Source organism: Hippopotamus amphibius, chromosome 2 (assembly GCF_030028045.1).
Source record: "Hippopotamus amphibius kiboko isolate mHipAmp2 chromosome 2, mHipAmp2.hap2, whole genome shotgun sequence".
NCBI classification, from domain to species: Eukaryota; Metazoa; Chordata; class Mammalia; order Artiodactyla; family Hippopotamidae; genus Hippopotamus; species Hippopotamus amphibius.
Window position 1 is genome coordinate 6,038,300 of NC_080187.1, and position 22,213 is coordinate 6,060,512.

The window sequence follows — 22,213 nt, forward strand, 5'->3', positions numbered from 1 at the left end:
AGATGGCGAGAGTCTCTTCTTTCTCTTTTTAAAACAAATGAGAAGATTTAACCTCTTCGCTCAGAAGCATTGTTAAGGACTGCTCCGCGGCAGCTGTAGTCACTAAGTGCTGCACATATGCTCCTGTGGGCCACGCCACGGGGCATCCCGCCCACTCTCCCTACCCTCCCAAGAGCATAAGCATCTCAAGGAGAGGATCTGGCCTCCTCCCTCCTCGGGCCTCTCGCTGACCCTCCATCACAGTCTGTTCGCAGTGGATGCTAAGAGTGAGCAACTGCCTTTCAGGCCCATTTCACAGAGACGACGGTGCCCAACAGGCTCTAATTATGAAAACCAACTCTGCAATCACATTCCCACAATTCCACTTCAGCTACGCTTTTTGTTCATTTCTCCTCTTTCAGCTATTGATGAGTGTCTCCACCAGCCATCAGCAAAACATGATCCTGTGGTATTCCTCTTTTGGAAAATGCAGCCCAGGAAACACAGTCAGCAGACAACGGAAAAGTATAAATCCTAACCATGCTACAAGGAACTGAATGAACCTTACAATATGCTAACAAGAGTATTCAAAAATACGTCTCTCGGGAAAGTTATGAGGACAGATATGCAATAAGCGGGGAAGGATCAATCACATCAACTTCAGAACAAAGAGTGAAATGGTTTGACATCTGAAATCTAGGGCTCCAAGAACTCTTCTCTCTGCTTGAACTTAACCCTGTCATTTGCTGACCAGAGAGGAGCTGGTCTTAAAACGACCAAGGAAAAGAAAGCAGATCATGATGTTTTAAAAGCAGAACAGAAAGCACGGAGAAATGTACTAGCAAAAAGTGCATGAAGCTACTGAGTGGATACCATATTTCTCCTAGATCAACAGCAAGATAATGATCTACGGCCAAAATATTGACATTATATACCCTTAACCTGCTGACCTCAGGGATGAGAATTGTTTCTTGCTGAGTCTTAAAATTTCCTTTCTGCATTTCCATGACAAACGCCCTCGCTTGGGACGGGCAGCGTTCACGATTCCCATCCCAGTGAAACGTGGGCAGTCACCAGCTTAAGAAAGGAATCCTCATCACACACTCAGCCCTGGATGTGGTGAGCGACGAACGCCCACACCTAAGCATAAGCACCTCAAGGAGAGGATCTGGCCTCCTCCCTCCTCCCCAGTAGGTATGAAACCAAGCCGAAGGAAAAGGTCCATGACAGAGTGCCACTGCGTTTGGTCACCTGTTCCTTTTTAAGGGTCAAGCTCAGCTTCCCTGCTTACTGTCAGAATTCTTCTCTTAGGGGTAAAGAATCCAGTGAAGACAGAGGAACTAAAACGTTCTGATATGATGCAAACACAGAGGAGAGGTGCCTAGTCTCCAAAAGCGACAACATGGCCGTACCCTGGCTCCTGGTCTGCTGTACTGTTTGTAAGAGATGTCAAAAGACTGATGGTCTTCCGATTATTTCAGCTAGAAAAGCCGCAGAAACGCAGCAAAGGGCAACACTACCATAAAGAACTTCATGAGACTCATGAGAACATTCAGAGGGCTTGCGGTCAAAAGCCATTTGAAATTTTGTGCTCATCAAAAAAAGGAAATTCCTTTTTGCCAGCAAAGTACATGTCACGGGTGTCACACACACCGTATCATTTCTGACAGCCAACTGCTCGGTTGACAAGTGGAGGTGCTTACAGAGATCAAAAATAAAAGCGCGCACACCATCATCCCACAAACCAACAGACTGCTGAGAGCCACACCACCGAAGAATGAAATCCAACTCAAATCCAGATTCAACTCTTCGAGCTGGTGGACTCTTAAGCAGGACAAATCGTCTCCCTCCTCTGCGCAAATGCTGTAGCCCAAGGCTGAAATGTGATTTAAAGTTTCATTCCCTTCAGAAACATTCCCATTTGGTGCCTAAAACCGAAAACCAGCAGCTAGACAAGGGGCACTGGGCACTCATACAGCAAACTGCTAATGTCCGACTCCACGAATGGGGGGCCTCCTCCCCATCTCCAGGATGAAGAGGGGTCAGACGAGGGAAGCATATGGGAACACCTATGAAGCTCAATTTAATGGTAACTACAGTCATTTTACTGTAAAAAAGGAAAAATGCTCAATAAAATCAGTCCTATTTCCCATGAATGGCACCTGCTGGTCGCCCACGGTTCATCTTGCCTCCGAAGTTCCCGTCAGCTCCCAGCCGGCACGTGAACAAGTGCACACGCACAGGTGTGGGTCTCACTTATCCTGCACACTAGGTAACGGCAGGCCGCCTGGGCGATGGAGAGATGAGCTGCCCAGAGAAAATATCCACACTACAACATGAGAAAACTTTCCTGAAGAGTGATACTCTGCCAATTTCAATCACGATCTTTGAAAACAACAAGGCGCTGGACACAGGCTTTCTCATTAGTGAGGCGGAAAAAAGTCTCCCTTTTCTTCACCCCAAAGACATGCTAACAAAATATCATGGGGGAACACACCCAACTTTATAACACACAATAATCTTAATGGTTAACCCCCCCCACTCCCCCCTCAAAAAAGCCCTAGGGACCAAGGTGCCCAGCAGCCCTCGTAAGAGCGCAGACAGCACGCTGGCCTCGTGCACAGAGCAGCAGGCCCGTGGCAAGCGAGCGGGCAGGTCAGGAGAGGAAACACCAGCAGTTCTTACCTGACCGGCAAGACAAATCAATACACCAAAGCTTCCCCTTCAGCCTCTGAACACAGCCCTCCTGGGCCTGTGCTGGGATTCCAGCCTCCTCGACTCTGACCAGTGCCTTTCCAAGCCCCGGTTAAGGTCAGTCATCCTTGCAGTTAGCTGCAGGCACCGCTGCAGCATTTTAAAAAAGCTTTTCTCCCAAGGATAATACAAAGGCTTGCTGTGTTCTAAGGCAGCAACCCCCGCCCCACGGCCACCACACACGGACATGCTACACTCAGCTGAAAGTCCCTAGACAAGTAATCTGTTACTAACTTGGCAAATTATTATTTTCTAAAGGTGAGAGTAAACCCAAGTTCATCTCAACAATGACACTCACTTGCAGCTGACATGCTCTGTGAGAAGCAAAGACCACTAGTTTTCAACGGCGCTTCTCTGGGTGCCTCACCTGCACGAACCCACTCAGTCCCACAAGAGCCCGGGGAGGCAGACGCTGTCACTGCCAGTCCCACTTGACCGACAGAGGCGTGGTCACACCCGAGCCCCTAGAAAAGGGCACAGGTTGAGTGCCCGCATGTGCCCACGTGCCCTCTGCACCATCATGCCTTTCAGGCACTGGGCACTGTGCCGGGTCCTGGGTGTGAAATGGTTAGCAAGGTCATTTTTGCCTTCAAGGTGAGTCTTGTGGGGAGAGCAGATGGCTCTGTGATGAGCAGGAGCTACCCTGGGCTCCAGGAACGCCAAGGTGTTAGGAGACTCCCCTGCACCCCTCCCCAGTCCCAGTGCCCACCCAAGGGTATCGGGAGGAAGATTAAGAGGAAAAATAAAGGGCATGATACTTATTTACAGCACTATGCCTTATTTTCATTTCATCCAGTGGTTATGAAATCAATGTAGGGGGTCATGACCAGCTATATTTAAAAATGTAACAGAAGGGACCATATACATTAAGGATATATATTTCATAAAGTTTTTATTTCAGTTACACGTGTTTTAGTATGTGTGTATTAACTAGTTCTGATGGGAATACGAGTATTTCTTACACTGTGAGTTGTATTTTAAAACTGTGAAAATAACTTGTTACAATCCTGATGAAAATTTCATAAGGTAAATATTATCTCCATTTTATAGGTGAGGAAACAGAGAAGTTAAGCAACCTGTGTGGGAAGACATTCGGGAACCTTTCTGAAACCTTGAAAATGTTAAAGTATGTGGGCCGAGCGATGGGATTCAGAATGTCCTGCTTGAGCAGTGGAGGAGCTGAGGGTGCGGGGCGTGGAGACTAATATCACCCTGTTTGGCCCTGGAGGATGACTGGTTAGCCAGAGACAGGTAAGATTCCTCAAGGGAGGAACAACCTAAGACAGGCACAGTCGCAGAGGGGCCAACTGGGGTGGGGCACAGACCCCCAATATCTGAGAGAGGTCTCCTGCCCCCAGGGCTGTTTTGCTCTCCAGGCCCAGCTCAAATCCACACCTGCTCAACTCGGACCCAGGAAGCAAACAAAGATAATTGCCTCAGTCATGTGAGGCCTTTGACTGTTTATGGGTGTAACCTGAGAATGTTAGCCAAAGAACTCAATAAAAGCAACCTGGGATGAGTCAGCAGGGCTCTTGACCGGAGAGGTCTTGAGCCCCCCGGTCCCACTTTTCTCTTCAGTCTGTGTCTGTGTCTTCTTCAAGCTTGCGGCACCCGTCAGTCACCTCGAGTCGCCGAGCTGGTCTCGGCAAACCTGCCCAAAGCCACACAGCTAATAACTCGCAGAGTGGCAATTCAAACCCTAACCTACCAGCCTCTGGAGTCTCCATTTTTGCACACATTCTATTACAGCATATGAGACAGAGACCCAGGTTCAAGTCTTCTTTCTGTCACTTATCAGCTATCTGCCCTTGGTCAAACCACTTCTCCAAACATCTATACAATAAGGAGTTTAGGCTCCAGGGTTCCTTCCAGCAGTGCCCTTTTCTTATTCTGTACAGAGCCTCCCACCACTCCATCTCTAAACCTTAGCGACCGCTAATCTACTTTCCATTCCAAAAATGTCACATCAGTGGGATCCTACAGTATGTAACCGTTTGGGATTGGCTTTTTTCGCTCAGCGTAATTTCCTGGAGATCCGTCCAAGTCGCTGCAGGCATCACCAGTCTGTTCCCCTATACTGCTGAGCGGTATTCCATGGAGCCCAGGATGTACCAGGTTGCTAACCATTCATCCTCAGAAGGACACCTGGGCTTCAGTTTGGGGCCATTACGAGTAAAGCTGCTATGAAGATCTGCGGGCAGGTTTCTGTGTCAACACAAGTTTTCTTTTCTTGGCGATAAATGCTCAGAAGTGTAACTGTGGCCCGGATGGTAAGTGCATATTTAGTTCTGTAAGCTTGCTAGCGAGACTGCACCACCAGATGTGTTTTTAAAAGCTCATCAGGTGGCTCTCACATCCAGCCAGGGTAAAGAACCACTCTGGGTCAAACACTCCCTAAAAGAATTCTGAAAACCTGTGAAACCCTTCTGATTTGACAACTAAATTCTTCTCCTAGGTTAACAGGTGCAAATAATACATCAGGTATTGTATATGGCTTCAGTTATATCTCTGCTGCAACACCAACACTGCAGATTTAGCTCATTTATTTTCAAGGGAAATGTCTACAACTTCGTCTACTTGGCTAAGTCAGCTGTCAACCCATCCAGTCAGATCATACTTTGCTATGATCTGAAGAAAAAAAAAAATTCACTTCCCTTTTCAAACTCACACATGTGTTAATGTGCACGCACGTGACTACCACTCACTTCTGAATTATAATCCTAAAATGGATGAAATGTATGGAGGCGAGGAGGAGACAGCATGAGCCTTTGCCATGAGTTGTCACCTGGATAAAATAAAAATCTGATCCTGACCCTTTAATATTTGTTACCGAGACTCTCATGCTTCATCATCTTGGGATTCCCCACTGGGGATCCTGGACTCACCCCTTCTGAGGCATCTGAGGCTTTTACCACTCCTGGTGATGAACTGCCATAAACTACAGGGCGGTGTGAAAATGGGCACAGAAAGGAGAAGGCCCCACGTGGCATCCCCAGCGCAGACACGATGCTCAGAGAGATCCATTTTAGGGGAGAGGGTGCACAGGAGTGCAAGAGCTGGAGAAGGACCCCGTCAACCTGTCCACGCCTGCCTAACCCTGGCAGGACGTCACGCACCCCACCTGAAGACTCCTGCCTGACAACAGCTCTGATTTACTTCCCCTACTCTGTAAAAGGCAGACCTTCCCCCACTCCCTCCAACTCTCAGGGACCAAGTTTTAGTCCTGGCTCTGCATCCCTGCAGCATCATTATTAACCTCCATGCAGGGAAACATCAGCAACCTTGAGATGCAGTTTTCTCTTTCCGAAGTAGAGACCTTGGCTCTCGTAGGCTCCTGCCTGAGGTGGTACCACACAGGCAGTGGTCCACATGCCCCTGCCATGCGGCTGCAGGCACCCTGGCCCTCACCGCTCCCCAGCATGGGCACCTCTCATCCCTCTCCTCTCTCTGAAAGTCTGGAATTTAGAACAACCTTTCCTCCTCCCTCTTTTTTCCCCTCCTTCTCCTTGCTCTATGCCACAAGTGCCAAAATAAAACTTGCAAAGACCAGAGAGATGGTCTATTCAGAGCTTCCTGTAAATCATTCATTTGGTAGCACACCTAAGAACTCTCCTCCCTTCACTCCACAAGAAAACCAGAAAGTGTGGTCAATTTAAAATGGTACTACCTAAGTATCAAAGGTAACTCTTTGGTGGAAAAGGCAGGCATATTTTCAAAGCCACGAGCGTAACACTCGCCCTCCCCCCGACTCCCCCCTCCCCCCGGCAATGGCAGGGGTGGCGCTTGATTCACCCCAACTCCTGATTTCGGGGCCACTCTTCACAGAGAAGACAAGAAGAGAGTGCGGTCTGTTTGATTCAACTGAAAAAGCTCAAGGGGATATGATTACCTAAGACTCTGCCAGGGTAAAAAAAAAAAAACTGGAGAAGACGCTCTCATTACCCCTAGAAACAGGGCGGGGACAATGGGAAGAGTGCCTTCTCCATGTGTCAACCAGCTCTACGTAAACAGTAGAAATCACTTGTCTTTTCTGGCAGTCGAGACAGTTAGACAGTGGAACAGGAGACAGGGAGATGTGTCTGAGGAAATGAGAGGAGGAGGGGACCCTCTGTACACCTTCCTGACGGAAGAGAAAGCAAGTGCTGGAGTTAATCATTTGACGAGGCTGATTTTAGCTCAGAGGCTGGCAGGCTACGCCCGGGGCCAGCCTCCACTTCTGTGGACACCCAGTTACTGGGACACAGCCCGGCCTGCTTGTGCACGTGCCGTCTGAGGCTGCTTTCGAGCGCCAATGGCAGAGCTGAGAGGGTGGGACGGAGACCACATGGCCTGAAAGCCTAAAATATTTACTGCATGGCCCTTTAAGAAAAAGCTTGCCAATGTCTAACTTAGACTAAACTTAAGTCTGCACTTTTAAATCACTTGGCTAATACCGTTCTCTTAAATTCGAAGCTCACTGTTCACAAAATTTCCTAAATGCCAATCACAGGTTACACAGAGGCATCAAGCGTTTATCCACTCACTGTGTGAGGCAGGCAGGGAAACAAAGAAACGGTCCACGACCACGGTATGTGGAATCTGGCAGGAGGGGGACATGCCGTTCCTGTCACTCGCAGAATAAAGAAGATGAAATGTGCCAAGAAGGGGACACGTGAACTGCCTTCAAAGGTCAGGGCAGAGTGCCACTTACTATTTCCTGATGATGCGGGTGTGGGAAAACTGGAGAAAGAGGGGGAACAGGGGAGGGAGGAGGAGGAAAGGGGATGGAGGAAGCGAAAGAAGCAAGGTGGCACCTGAGCGGGGCACTGAAGAAAGTCAGAAGGTGAGGAAGAGGACAGGTCTCCAGGAGGAAGGCACACGGAGTCCGAGACGGAGGGTGAGCAGGAGTGAGCCGGGTGAAGGGCTGCGGTGGGGAAGTGTTTCTGGAAGAGGAAAGAGAAGACACCTGACTAGGCTGCTGCAGAGTGCAGAAAGGCAGAGCGACGCTAGATGGGGTGGTGAGGGTGGCCAGGTTAGGAAGGGCTGGGCCCCACTGGTTACCGGAAGCTGCCAAAAGTCATAGAGCAGAGGGATGGAACTGGTTCGATGGGCTCCAGCAGAAACACGAAGAATGTACTGGATGGAAACGTCACACCGAGACCAGCAGGAGCTTCCCGAACCCACAGGCTGCACCTCAAAGACCATCAGGAAGCGTGGGTGCCAAGACGGAAGATGCCGATAGTCGAAGTGACCTGACCTGAAGGGGGAGGGCAGGAGCGTGACTGCTCTCCCTGGATCCGGGACCCGGGCAGGCTCTGGAAGCTGGGTGCGAAGCTGCTGCTGGGTTCCAAGCGGGCTCATGACCTGGCAGTCTGACTTGGAACACAACTAACCCAAATCGCTTTCCACATCAGGAACAAGACTTTCTTCCTGTTTTACTGCCCAGCACTTCTAGAATCCTCTCGCTCACACCCTTGCTTGCACATCTCAGTGTCCTGAAGAAGCCCTACGTTAAGGTTCTTTACTTGAAGTACTTTTTAATAGACCCAAATCACACCTCCGAAAACGTCTAAGGGACTGAACTTTAACCCCCTAAAGGTCGAAGAACCCAGCTTCACAGGAAAGCTAGCAAGTTCATATTGCTAAAGAAGTGATCTGGTGAACTTCCATCAAAAAACCCCAAGCCAAACCAAACAAACAAAAAACTGCAAAGCCCTGGGAAATCTTTATTGCTAAGAAAAAAGTGCTGGCATTCCTGCCTGTTGTTGGTCTCTGCTTTTCTAAACTTTCATCTCACAAAAAACAGTCAGACTGTGACCCCTAGAAGGCTGTAGGGTAAACACGAACATCACTTTCCTTGACAGGATCTGTTTATTCACGTATTTGTTCAAGAGAACAGAGCAGTCCAGTGACCTCATCCCTGACAGGAGACAACTGACGCGAGGCTGGGGCAGGCCGCGGACGCCCAGCTCTCCTAAGCTCCACAGCAAATCTCAAATTCTGCACAGAGGCCAACTTGGAGAAAAACAAACAATTTGTGTAATTCTGTTATTTAAACAAAGGAGAGGATTAACTTTATCAAACCATAATGCAGAATGTAAAAAGCCTGACAGAAATTTCTCCTTCTTCAAATACAGTCCGTTGTTATGGTAAGACAGGCCTGGGGATGATGGGAGACCCAGCTCGAGGTGGAAAGGTTCTCTCTCAGTTCTTTCCTACTGAAAGTAGACTTAATATTTGGGAGGAGGAAAGAGAGAAACTGTATTCATTCTCTGATCACAAGAACTTAGTCCCCCAAAAGCAGACATGCAAAAAATTTTGGTTTGAAAAAAAAAATGATGATACACATATAATAATGAACTGGAGTTTCAAGTGAGATTCTGGACTTACTGGTGGCTTACTAGCTACATTCTTTCAAATGGCTGTGCAAAGGATTAACGGGAGAAAAAAGTCTGCAAGATGCCAGAAGTTTCATTTGCAAAATTTTAGGCATTCATTATGCAAAGGACATGGTGGTACTATTTTCCATGGGCATAAGTTTTACACTTCAACTCCATGCAGTGGGTGAAAACAAGGCTTTGAGTTGTGGAATCTATTGATCTCAATTTCTGGAAACAGTGGGCCAGAGAGACACTGTCCATTAAGGAGACATATGCTCAGAGCCAGACAACTTAGTGTTATTTTTATATTGATGTCCCATAAAAGGAACTGAAATATGATTGCCCTAAAAAGGTAAAAAAGGTTACTTTGCATGACAGCTTTTTTGCTAAGGCAAAATGCAGATAATTCAATCACTCATATTTGGTCTAAGAAATCACTAATGCCAATCAAATATAAGATGATCAGAGGGTACCGTTTCAGAGCAGCAGTGCAATGGTCACCTTAGTTCCAACGGCCCTGGGGTAGACTGTGTATGATCATAAACATTAATAATTTTTTTAAGTAGACAAGAACTTTTTACACCTGAATTGAGTGTTGCCCTCTTAAAATCTGCACTGTGTGAGTCTATATAATTATTCCCCAAAGGTTCCCACTTATAAAAACAATGGCAATCTCCTCTTTTAGAACCCCCAAAAAGACCAGAGCAATTAGTCGTGCCAAATTACATTTTTTTCTACGAACATAAAACATGCGCTGTTTTTGGAAAAAATATATTACACAATAGATACTGTTCTATATACCTTTTTTTTTTCCTACTTAATAATGTATCACAGAAATATGAACACATACATGACGGGGTACACACGCAAACTGAGAGAAGAGGAAGAGAAGACACTGGCCCATCCGCTGCGTGCACATCTACACACAATCTAGTGCATTTCAGAATCCCCTTTACAGTCCTACCTTGTGGGAGATGAAATATGACAAAGGAGGTCCCAGTTCTCTGCAGAAACACATCTGATACTCTTTGCCAAAGTGCTGATAATAATGCACTTCTAAGTGGTCTCAAATTCTTTTGGGGATGAGGAGGGAATATAAACAAACCAATAAAATGAAGGAATGAAAGAAAGAAAAACGGATGTTGTTGGAAACAGCCTGTTGTAAGTGGGAATGGTGGGGAAAAAAAACCCAAAAAACAGCAGACAGACTGAACAAAGGTCATCGTTCCCTTTTCCTTTCTTTAAGGTCAGCATGTAGTCACAGTCTCCCCAGAGCCATGCACCAAATCTCAGCTTTTCTTTGGAGAAGAGTGGAACTTCAATCCCCACATGTGCACTGGAATAACAGAGGGCTAAATCCAGCAAAACTCTCCGATCAGTCAAATTATTTCCAAGCTGATGCTCGAAGACTTTTCCCCCACAGCCCTGCTGAAGAGATTTCCTGTATTATCAAGGCAAATAAGAACTCAAATGCTGGAGAACTGCTGAGGAAAATCATCTTAAATACTTCCCCTCAACCATTCTTCTTCAGAGAGTGATGCTGGAGAAAGCTGTTAAGGAAATGGCTGACACAGACTCCACCTTAACTGGCAGGTTCACTACCACCTGAAAGGCAAAGATATTTACCACAACTTACCTCCATCATCCAAGGGCCGTTTTTGTACTCCATAGCCGTACACTGAGGGGTCCACTAGAGGTGTGGAATTATTCAAGTGAGGAATTGAATCAATTTTAGCAGCAATCTACAGAGAGAATCAGATTTAAATACTCAGTAACAAACCACGGCTCCACTGAGGGAGAAAGACAAGAGTCTTCTTTAAAGGGCTGTTACCCCATTTCTACCCCCAACGGAGATTATTGTAAAGCAATGCCATGACAGGACAAGGACTTTGTACTATTAACTGTTTTCTTTTGGTCTTAGTAATAATGTGTCTTTAGAAATGATACTTCCAAAAATTTGTCTTCTACAAGCAAATTTTTAAGTCATGACTTATACAGGTATACCACCCTTTAAGGAAAGAAGCAGGCCAACAATATGAAGAATTTTGTTCAAAAGACTTTAGCACAGGATTCTCTTAAGGAACAAATTCCCCAGCAATATTTAAAAGGCCTCTTTGCTCAAATGTGACAGCTCGTTAGGAATATATTCGTCCCATTAACTTTAACCCCTATAAAGCGATGATGCAATCTATGGAAACATAAAACAGCAAGTCCACACAGCAGGGGGATGACCATCTGTCCAGACTAGTCTGGAAGGATTCCTGCACTGGAGAAATCAAGATAACCTCTGAGAGCTATTTTAACTTTTAACATTTATCATCGGTTAAAGAACAGAACATAGCTATTAAATTTTTCTCCCAGAAACAAATGCAATATAGAGCTTCCTACACTTATCTACTTGTTTTCATTAGGAATTAAATGTGATTTTCACAATAAATTAACTGTTTGATTTAATCAAAGGAATGTTTGCAACTGCTCTTGATGTCAGTCCCTCAGTTAAGCCTAACAAGCAAGGATGGATTAGGGGTGGCCAGCACAGACGTCCCAGAGCTAAGTGAGTCCAAATGTGCCCAGAAGTCTGAGACCCTCTGGGACCAACATAAATTACTTTAAACATATAAACAAAGACAATCATGATACTGGAAACCTAAGGCAGAAGCTACATGTCAGGTGCCCTGGGTCAGGTCTCATCCCTTCCATTTCCTCCTCCTGTGATGTTGGGCAAGTCCCTTTTCTCTCTGCCTAAGATCCTCTGGGTATAATACCATCTGCTTCATAGTTTTTGAAAAGATAACAACATACTCTGAACACAAAGGAGCTCTGTATACAAGAAAGCACTTCACAAAGACCAGGGCTGTAAAACAAGGCGACTCACCCAGCTAACGCTGACTGCCTACTATGTGCTGGGCTCTGCAGTGAACAAGAATAAGCAGGCCCCTACTCTCCCAGAGTCGGCAGTCAGTGGGGAGTCACAGGCACACAAGCTGATCAATAAAGTGATCATTTCAGCTGGCAGGAAGCATGATACTATTAAGAGAAGACAGGGACATACAGGGTGATCAGGGAAAGCTGCTGTGAGGCGGACGTGTGGTCTGAGACCTAAATGATGACAAAGAGCATTCCAGGCAGCGAGTACAGCTTGTACAAAGGCCCTGAGGCAGGAGCAAGCTTCATATGTGAGTTGATGTCACTAGAACAGAAGGAACTAGATGCGTTTGTGCCAAGGGGCGGGCAAGGGCAGTTCACACAGGGCTTCAGAGGTCATGGGAAGGGGTGTTGATTTATGTATTTATACTTATTCATGGGGACAAGAGTAGCAATACCATTTAGGAGGTATTCTAGGCCAGGAGTCAGCAAATCATAGCTGGTAAACTACCTGCTTTTGTAAATAAAGTTTTATTAGAACACAGCCACACCCATTCACAGAGATCATATGGTGTGCACAGCCATATGATTTACTATCTGAGCTTTTTTTTTTTTGGATCACACCGTGTGGCTTGTGAGATCTTAGTTTCCTGACAAGGGGTTGAACCAGGGCCCTTGGCAGTGAAAGCGTGGAGCCCTAACCACTGGACTACCAGGGAATTCCCACTACCTAGACTTTTAAAGAAAATGTTTGCTCTGTCTAGGCTACAGATGATGGTAACCTGGATAGGTGCTTGCTGAAAAACATTATTTTAAGTCAAGTAATTAAAATACTAAGACTGCTAACAGAGACCCTATCTCCTATATTCAAATCTCAAGGCAAGTGGCAATTGGCTCTAAAACAAAATACTGTATAAATCTTGCCTAACAGCATTCTACCACCAACTTGCAATCTTGATCTCCATATTTGCTTTGGATAAGGTTGTGGAGGTTGGCTACTTACTTAAGATGCAAAACTTATCTTTAAGGACTCAGCTGGGGAAGCAGGTGGCTTAAAAGGTGAGAACACTGCAGTGGCTTATGTCCCATGGAGACCCTTTTCATCTGCCACAATGAATTGAGATGTAAATGGCCGATGTGGGGGTTTTCAAGATTACTGGCCCAGTTGTTTGTTTAAAGACAGACCAGAACATTGGCAAGAGACAGTGGGGATGACCCCAAAACACAAAAGGGTATGATTATCAGTGGGGTCCCCCAACAGAGTGCATATCAAGTCGCTCCTCAAATGTAAGCTCTACATATTTGGCACTCTCTCTACCAAGGAGCTAAGATGTTATTCCTGAGTCCTTCATCTGCCTTATAATTTATATAGGATGTTTCATATGTTGCTGGAATGTAATTTTTCCCCTAAAGTCAGTATGCTAAAAGTGTTACAATAGCTTTCTGTCCCTCATTTTGATTAAATCAACAAGCGACCTTCTAAAATGTCACTGAGGATTTCAGATTTGTTTTTAAATCATATTTACTTCCGGTATCTGTAATTTGGGAAATTTTCACTAAGAGAAAAGCAGTACAGGATAATGGTTAAGAAGTGTAGCTCTGAAGTCAATAACTGCATTTGAATCATGGCTAAACAAATGTTAGATATGAGCTTAACATTATAATACACAATTATATCATAACTACAAAGCAACAACATATCTTTTATTCATACAAATGTAATCTTGTTCTAAGCCATGATTTTAAATACCTGCTAAAATAATGAGAATTAAAATTTAATGAGTGCTTACTAAGAGCATTTGAAAGATGCTATCTCATTTATTCCTCACAATGAGTCTTTACGAGGTATTATTACTTTCATTTTAAGACAAGGAGAAGTGCAGCTCAGAGAGGCTGAGTGACCTGCCCAAACTCACTCATCTTACAAGTGGCAGAAACAATACTGCAGCCCAGGCCTGCCTGACTCGAGTCCATGCTACTAACCACGACACTAGGCTAACTCCCTTTCCTCCACCTAGTACTTTTCTAAACATAGTCACTTCCCGAGGACTTAAAGCCTAATGATTTCCAGTACACAGAACTCAAGTAATTCCTCACATTGGTAACTGATCATTCTGAACAGTAGCTGCTTAAGGGAAGTGAGGTACATTTCTGGTTAATAATGGTGTAGGCCAGAAAGTAATCACAGAAACCATGATATTCCAAGAAAACCAAGGCCATTCCAGTGCTTATCTGAAAGCATGACCTTGAGGGGACGCTGCTACACATTTTCTACTACTCGATTCACTCTCCCCTCCTTTTCAGGGGGGAGGTGGCAAGAATGGGTTACCTCATGATCTGCGCTGTTTTAAGCACAGTAATAGATGAAATATAAATCAACGTCATAGACATTTAACCTCCACTGTAGTAGTTAGTGGAAACGTGGAGAAGGGAGAGCACCGGACCAGGAGTCAGTCATGAGTCCTGGTTTTCTAGCTGGCTTCTCTGGTGTATGACATTGGGCAAGACCATCAGTGGTCTTGCTCCCTAGAAAATGCTGGGATGAACTAAACCAGTCTTTTTCCAAAGAGTACAAAGCAATTTGGGGAGGTGCATAGATGAATGTTCAAAAATATTTTAAATAAATCTAAATTTTAAAGTGATTTAAAAATATGAAATAGAATATTGAGGGTTCACTGATATGACAAAAACCATAAAGGTGGTACACAATTCACCGACGTTACAAACCATGGCAATTAATTATTCCCACAGCACATCTTTAAGTTCTGTAATCAGAGTAGTTCACCCTGTAAAACCAAACAGGAAGCTGCGAACATTTCCACAACTTCACATTCAATAAAACTTTACACTAAATGGAAACAGGCAAAGCCATCTGAACGGCAGCAAGTCATCCACATACTGTGTCCATGTATTCAGTACAGTTACTGTCAAGTCTCAAGTAGAGGTAAGAGCTCACACCACCACTTAGGGAGGGGGAACCCCACTTGCTTCCCTGGAACCTCTGCTCCAAAGTCACCCAGAGCGGCCCTGCCCTGGCCCTGGAGAATTCACAGGCTGGACTGAATGTCTCTACTCCCCACAGCAGGAGGACACAGTATGTGGCCAGAGCGGTGGAGCCCGGTGGCTAAGAGAGCAAGTCCCAGAGGGCAGGTGCACAGAGGCAAGTCCTCGTTCTGCACCCACTACCTAGGTTACCATGAGGACAGTAGTTTATCAAGTCTGTTGTGCTCTGAGTGCCTGCTGGTGCCCTCATTTAATCTTCAGTGACCTCAGAAAGCAGCCACTAGTCTCAGTTCTGTGGGTTGTGGAGCCAGTCTGCCTAGAATCGTATCCATGGGGACGGCAATGTGTAGCACCCAGAAACAATGCTGGGCACATGGTAAGAAATGAGAAACGTTTGCTATTTTAACCTTTTATTGAATAATAATAATAATACAGAAAAGTACATGGGTAAATTGATAGCTTGAATTTGCATGTACTAAAATGCCTGTGCAACCCGCATCCAGATCAAGAAACAGAACATAACCAGCACCCCCTGAAGCTGGCCTCATGCCCCCTTCAGTCCCTACCCACCTCCACCTGCCAAGGGTAACCTCCTAACTTCTAATATTAGCTGTTCCAAAATATATACGTATTTTGCCACCATCGATGATCTTCATTTTACAGATGAGGAAACTGAGGCTTAAAGATGTTAGATAACTTGTCCAAAGTCACTAAGCTAGTAATTGGCAGAACCAGAACTTGAGCTCATAGAGACTGAACCCTAAGCCTTAATAACCACTTCAGTATACTACCTCCTGGGTGTTCTGCAACCACCAAATGAGAGAACTTAATGAAAGTCCTTGCCTGGCACCCAGTACAACACAAGCTCAATGAATGGTAGCTATTGTTGTCATCAGAAACGGGGCCTGGCTGATTCTGCCCTATTAACTGGCATTAACCAAAACAAGCAATTCTACATGCCAATCAAATAAGATATTAGCTCTTGTTAGTAACTTTTCCTGACAATTTCATGCCACCCACATTTGGGGATAATTAAGTACTCCTGTATCTGTTTGCAAAGCACTTTATAAACTACCTTTTAGTAGCGTGACCTCACTGAGGAAGTTACTGGTTATACTGCCTCCTCATGTAGGGAGCTCTGTGAGGTGTGCACTTCTCTCAATCATCTTGGTACTCCTAGGACAAAGGTTCCTTGACTGCGAGCTCCAGGGATTACCTTTAGAGAACTCATGAACCTCCTGAAATTACATACAAAACTATTTAAGTATTTCTAAGGAGTGGTTCAAAGTTTTCAAGTCTTAAAAAAGGTCCACGTTCCAAAAAAGTTTAAGAACTTCCCTAATGCACAGCAAAATGTTTGGCACATAGAAAGTACTCATTAAACACTTGCTAAATTTAAAGTGGATATGCAGGAGCCTGTACGAAAAATGCTAAAATGACCAGCCGAGGCTCTAAGCTGAAATACTCTTCCAGCTAGGGCTCCCCCTCCAAAGACCCTAAAGATGACATGACCATTAGTTTTTGCCCCCATGTTCCATCTAATTCCACCAGCATCCCTTCAATGCTTTGTTTGAAGATTCTGTTGCAGAATTCTCACTGAGATGGAAAACTACCCAACCACCTCTGCAAAGGAGCCAAGTCCCTCTTAGAATGCAAAAGACATGGATTCAAGAACACATATACTGCATATATTAACTATTTGTGTGCCTTCAAGAAAACTGATTTATCTCCCTTTGGCTTATTATTTTCAAATTTCAAAAGAGAATTATAACCATTGTCCTGACTATTTCACTTGGTTGTTGTGAGGATCTAATTCCACAGTAAGATAAAACTAGCAGCAAACCTGTCTCATTTATCTTTATACTGGCCCAGCAACCAGCAAGAGGCCTTGGACTCAGCAGATCCTCAAATGGCAGGCAATCTGAATCCCATCACAATTTCCATGAACACTACTCAGTCTTGCAAGTGATTTGCTATCATCTGATATTAGGATAAAAATGTAGTTCATGCCTCCAAAAGTATTGGCTATTCTTTTCCAAGAGTCTTTATAACGAAATTTTAAATGTAAAACATTTTCAAGAGAGATGATTCTTAACAGAGTAAAAGAATCGCACAGAAAAGCTAGGGAGAGAGGAGCTTCAATAGACACCCAACACATTAGAAAGCAAAAGAACCAAATTAATATGGTCAAAATTTTTTCAGATCTAGCTAGATGGAAGCTCTGAACATTCGTGAGCTTCAAGGGACCACTGAGATGTAGATTAACATTTCTTGAAGTCTGATTCACAAAGGTGATTTGGTTTTATGAAAAGAGGGTATGAAGTGACAGAACTTGGGTGTGTTTACAGTGCACATCCCAAACCCTAGCAGGACTTAATGCACAGAAGCATACTAAGGGCTCTGAGAAGTCCTACAGTAGAGAAGCCAATTCACCTTTATTTAACCCTGTATCCCCCAAACTTCTCTGTCCATGAGCCCTCTTCCATGGAAGATCTCTGAACAGCCTGCAGGTCAAATGTTGGGAAAGGCCAACCTAGCCCAAGGTCATGCAGCTGCTTGCAGGAGACTCAGATCTCCCAACTCTCCACCCAGAGTTCTCTCCATCAGAAATTTCAAGTAAGATTATGGGCTCACAATTTGGGAAAAGAGGAAAAAAAGCTGCTGACTAGGCATCGCAACGGACAGTGTAAAACAAAAGCCAAATGGTGGGAACAAAGGCAACCTGGAGAGTCCCTGCTCCGTGCAAAGGGGCAGCTGCTACCCAGCTCCTGCCAAACAGAGTCACTGCAGAATGTGGGAGCAGTGTGGCCAGGTCTTAGCTACAAATCTCAATTTTCACATGAAATTGTTCTAGTTTCTAAGTCTTGGCACTGTGTGGTCTAACAAAGCGTGCCTGAGGCCGACTCTGCAGGCCTTCTCCAGCCCGCAGGCCACCAGTTTGAAAACTCTGGTCTAGGCAAATTTGTATTTGGGACTGAAGAAACCTTAGTTTGATGATACACACGGGCTATCAGGTTTTAAAAGAAAGATAGAGAAGTCTCAGTTGAAAATGAGAAAAGCGTTAGAGGCATACAGTGGAATGTACTGCTCATTTACCATGCACTTTTCAATATGAAATATGAAGTTCAGCACCTCCATTAAAGTGCAGTGACCCAAATGAGCTCAGTCACATCATGAAATCCCTTAAACAAGAACTCACTCTTCGTAGGGTACTCTACTGGGGCCCATCAGAGCAAAGATACAGAGCGGCCCACAGATAACTCTGCAGACATTGGTTTTCTTCAAGTGTCTGAGACAGTTAAAACGAACGTACATGCATGAGTTAGTCCCTTGTGAAACGATGATCTGAGCTACTCAACCATCGGGCATGTCTGAGACAGTCTCAGTGGAGTAAACTTAAAGTGACTGAGCATTCAGCACACGTGGCTTTGCCATGAGGCACAAACATCACAAATGAGGTGAGCAAAGGCAGTATCTTTCAAGGAGTACCCAACAGCCAATGAACACAGGCCTTTTCTTTAAACGGTGGATGCACATTCTCTTAAAGGAAACTTAGTGCTTCTATACAGCACACGAGCCAAATCATCTACTGCCCAGGCTCAAAGTGTGAAACAGCAGCACTGGAAGGCATTTTCTCGAGGACTATGGAACTTCTGAGGCCCCACACAACCAACAGTTCCCAAAAAAAAAGTGCTGGAAAAGAATAAGTTCTAGGTCTTAAAATCTGTCAAAAGGTTACTTTCCATGGACTCTCCATCGGCTTGCTCACAATCATTTGGGAGCAGAATCACCATGATGTCCAACTCCATGAGGCACCAATGCCACTGGATTTGGGTGAATAGATCACTCTGGAGTTATGCAACGCAGAGGCACCGACTGGGTCTAGGTCAAAATAGGAGCATAAAGTCCTAAAAAGCCCTAGCAGTTGGGCAAAAGAACGTCCATTTGGGTGATGACTGGCAGGTCCAGCTCATGGAAGGCTGCTGGGAACCTGCAGTACATGGTGGTGTGACACGGCCTTGTTAATATGCGAATGCGTACACTTGGTGATGGATGCTATTAAACTATCAGCAGTGGGCTTTCTGGGAACACTTGTATATTTTTAGAAAAACTAAACAAAACAGATTTGTATCTACTCATCCAGAATCTCCATGAGGTCCCCCTGAAAGCCTGACAGGCAGTACTCAGGGCAGAGGTGCAGCGTGGCCACAGAACAGGACAACCTGGCTTTGAGTCCACATCCCATTCTCATTAGGATCCTGTGCTCTCTCAACAGTGAACTGAAGAAACACTTCATTTTTGCTAACCAGCCAGTGACTTCAGAGAACTGGACATGACTTTTTTTTTTTAATACCCAGCAGTTTTAGATCTTCACCAGTGGGACTGAAATCAGATCATATTTCTACATTTGTGTACTTCCCTACAAAATGGCTATGTTATCCCTTTGGCCAAACACTATTAACTCACGGACTTCACACTGCTGCAGAAATTTTAAATTTTATATGACATCTTCAAGACCCCCTTCAGATCTAGGAATATCATGCTCAGAGTGAACTAACAGCAACAATTGGTTCCCTTTGTTGAAAAGAATCCAAAGGATATGAAAAGAGGCTTCAAGATGCCAGGAGGGAAACTTAGTGGATTAGGTGTTGGGACTCCACATACCAGACTTAATAGAAACTATAGGTTCAAATCCCGGCAGGGTCAACTCAGACTCTACTGTGATATTCTGGATAAACTAAGCACCAGACAGCTAACTGCTCCCTTACAGACTGTCCCTGGTGTTTACGAAGACACCTAAGAGGAGGGAAGGCTTTGCGATCATTTAAATAAAGAAATACACTGTCTTTCATCTCCAGTTACTGGGGGGGAAATCACATCTCTGCAACATGCTGTGCATACAATGGCGAAGTAGCACCACCATTACCTGATGCCCAAATGATATGAGACCCTTTGAGGCAAGCTTTACTATTGATATAAGCACACAACATTTAAGATTTCTAACATTCCATTCTTGCCCAAAGCAAATCTATAAATAAACCTAAAATTACCCACAAACCTGTTTTTTCTTTAGTTTTTAAAGGCCATCAAATCCTTGGAGATAGTATCGCCCTCCAGCTGTTAATATTCAGAAGTAATACACTTACAGCACTGTCTCCATTGGACTTATAACTGCTCCAGTCAATGGTGCCTTTCAGAGCTGGGAACATTTCCAGTGAAGCTTCCTCTGCTAGTAGTAACCACCACTGCTTCAACAATCCACATTAGGTCAGCATTTAACAGAGGGTCTCCCTCCCTCTTGAGCAGGTTGTCCAAGAATACGAGTTCAACCACTGGCTCAAGAGAAGCAGAAAGTCTTCTCAATGGTTCAAAATTCATTTTATGTTCAACTACAGGCCTTCTGCAAACTGAGGATCTGAGCTCTTTAGGGTAGTGACTATAATTCTTCCTGGATACAGAGGCCGACAAGGTGATTGTCACACATCAGCACAGAGTGAAAGCCATTACATATTAGTAGCCAGTGAGAAACAAGGTTCAGGACCCTGTACTGTAGAGGAGAGCAGTGTAACACGCCGGCAAGCAGAGTGGTGGAAGGGGAGCTGGATGGCACTGTTCATCCATTACAGCCACTGGTGGGCTCGGAAGTCTAAGTAAGATGGATACTCGCTATCGTACTGGTTGGTGCCTAGGCAGTAAGTAACAAGTCATCGGATAAGATTTTAGGCGGAACCACAGGTTTGGAAACTTCTGGGATCCAATGTAATGTCTACAGGAGCATCAGTATTAAAATGAAAAGTCAGTATCTGGGAAACAGGTAGGGTTCCCTCCCCTGGAATACTGGAAAGAGGTGTAAAGACCATATCTTCAAGCGACCGAGTGGAGACTTTCTTCTAATACAATGAGTCCTGCAGCTTTCTGTTAGGAATCAAGCAGTAATTAGTTATAGCCCAACTTTTAAAGTATCCGTTAGTATGCCTACAATTAAATAGGAAGAGGTGATGAGTATAAGACACTCAGCAGAAGAAGTTTAAGGGTTAGCGCTAACTCATCAGTAAGTTCCACACACAATACAAGGACGTGTTCTGTTCTAAGCATCACACCAGAAACCAAAGAGCATTTCTGGCAGGTCCCATTTTCATTCTCCAGGGGAAGCCTGCAACCTCTTAAAAATAAGCGTATTTAACTCTGACAAAATATACGACATTGTCAGATGGTCAAATTTCACTGTTGGAATGACTCCGTATCACATGCTCCCTAAAAGAGGAAAAGCTACTGCCCATAAGGAATGTCTATGTCTTATGGACCACCCATATCTATTTAACATCTTTCTGTCTCCCCTCTCCCAGCGCACCCTCAAAAGTGAAATACCCTCGAATCCCTTCCATTCCACCCTCGAAATATAGTAAATCTGAAGAGGATGTTTTCCAAATTTTAAAAAGCTACTGGGCCTGAGACAGCCCCCTTCTATCTAGACCCGGGTCCTCGCTGTGAGCTCCCCAGCCCCCTACCCTCGTAAACCTCAGAACCCTACGCTGGCTGCCCTGCGGGTCCAGCCCCTGCGCGGGGACGCGATGGGGCCAGGCGTTGTGGGCAAATCCTTTCCCAGCGGCTGCAGGCACCTGGGAGACCTGCCCGACAGGCTGGGCCTGGGCCTCCCAGTGGCGCCTCATCCCTCGGCTCCTCCCGGCTGCAGGAGCCCCGAGGAACGGCCGAGCCCAGCTGGGGGGTCAGCCCAAGTTATCCCCCGCCCCCGGGCCGGACCCCCTCCTCCCCATCAGGCCCGACCCGGCCCCGCCTCGGGCTCCCGTGCCCCCGCCAGCCGGCCGCGCCCGTACCTGCCGGACCCGGTGCAGAGCGTCCACGAAGCCCTCGGCCTTCATCCCCACCGGAGGGCTCTGCCCCTGCACCAGCTCCGCCATTACCGCCCCCGCCGCCGCCGACGCCGCTCGGCTCCCCTCTCCGGCCTCCCGCTCCGCTTGGGGACCAGTAACCGGAAAGGGAAAGTCGCCCCACTTCCGGCGGAAGGGAAGCCGGGACGCTAGCCGACGCGAGAAGAGCCGCGTCTGCGGGGCGGGGTCAGGGCACGTGACCGCGGCCCGGCCGGAAGTGGGGGGCGGGCCCGTGGGCGCGTGGGCGGGCCCTGCGAGAGACGCTGCTGTCTGGCCTCGAGGGACAGGTCGCGATACCGCCATTCCCGGACGGGATTTGGTCCAGGGCCGTCGATGATGTCGTGATAGGTTCTTGAGGCGTGT

General features: G+C 45.8%; 1 protein-coding gene across 3 annotated transcripts in view; it reads right to left on the minus strand.

The window, feature by feature from the left end:
- Nucleotides 1–21,964, minus strand: part of FUBP3 (far upstream element binding protein 3) — a 48,688-nt gene extending 26,724 nt beyond the window's left edge. For all 3 annotated transcript variants that reach the window (XM_057720449.1, XM_057720450.1, XM_057720448.1), the window contains exons 1-2: nt 21,797–21,964; nt 10,729–10,834 (exon numbers count right to left, since the gene is read on the minus strand). In XM_057720449.1, the coding sequence (XP_057576432.1) occupies nt 10,729–10,834; nt 21,797–21,880 (190 nt within the window). In that variant the 5' untranslated portion in view covers nt 21,881–21,964. The remainder of the gene's footprint in view (nt 1–10,728; nt 10,835–21,796) is intronic.
- Between the last annotated feature and the right edge of the window lie 249 nt (nt 21,965–22,213).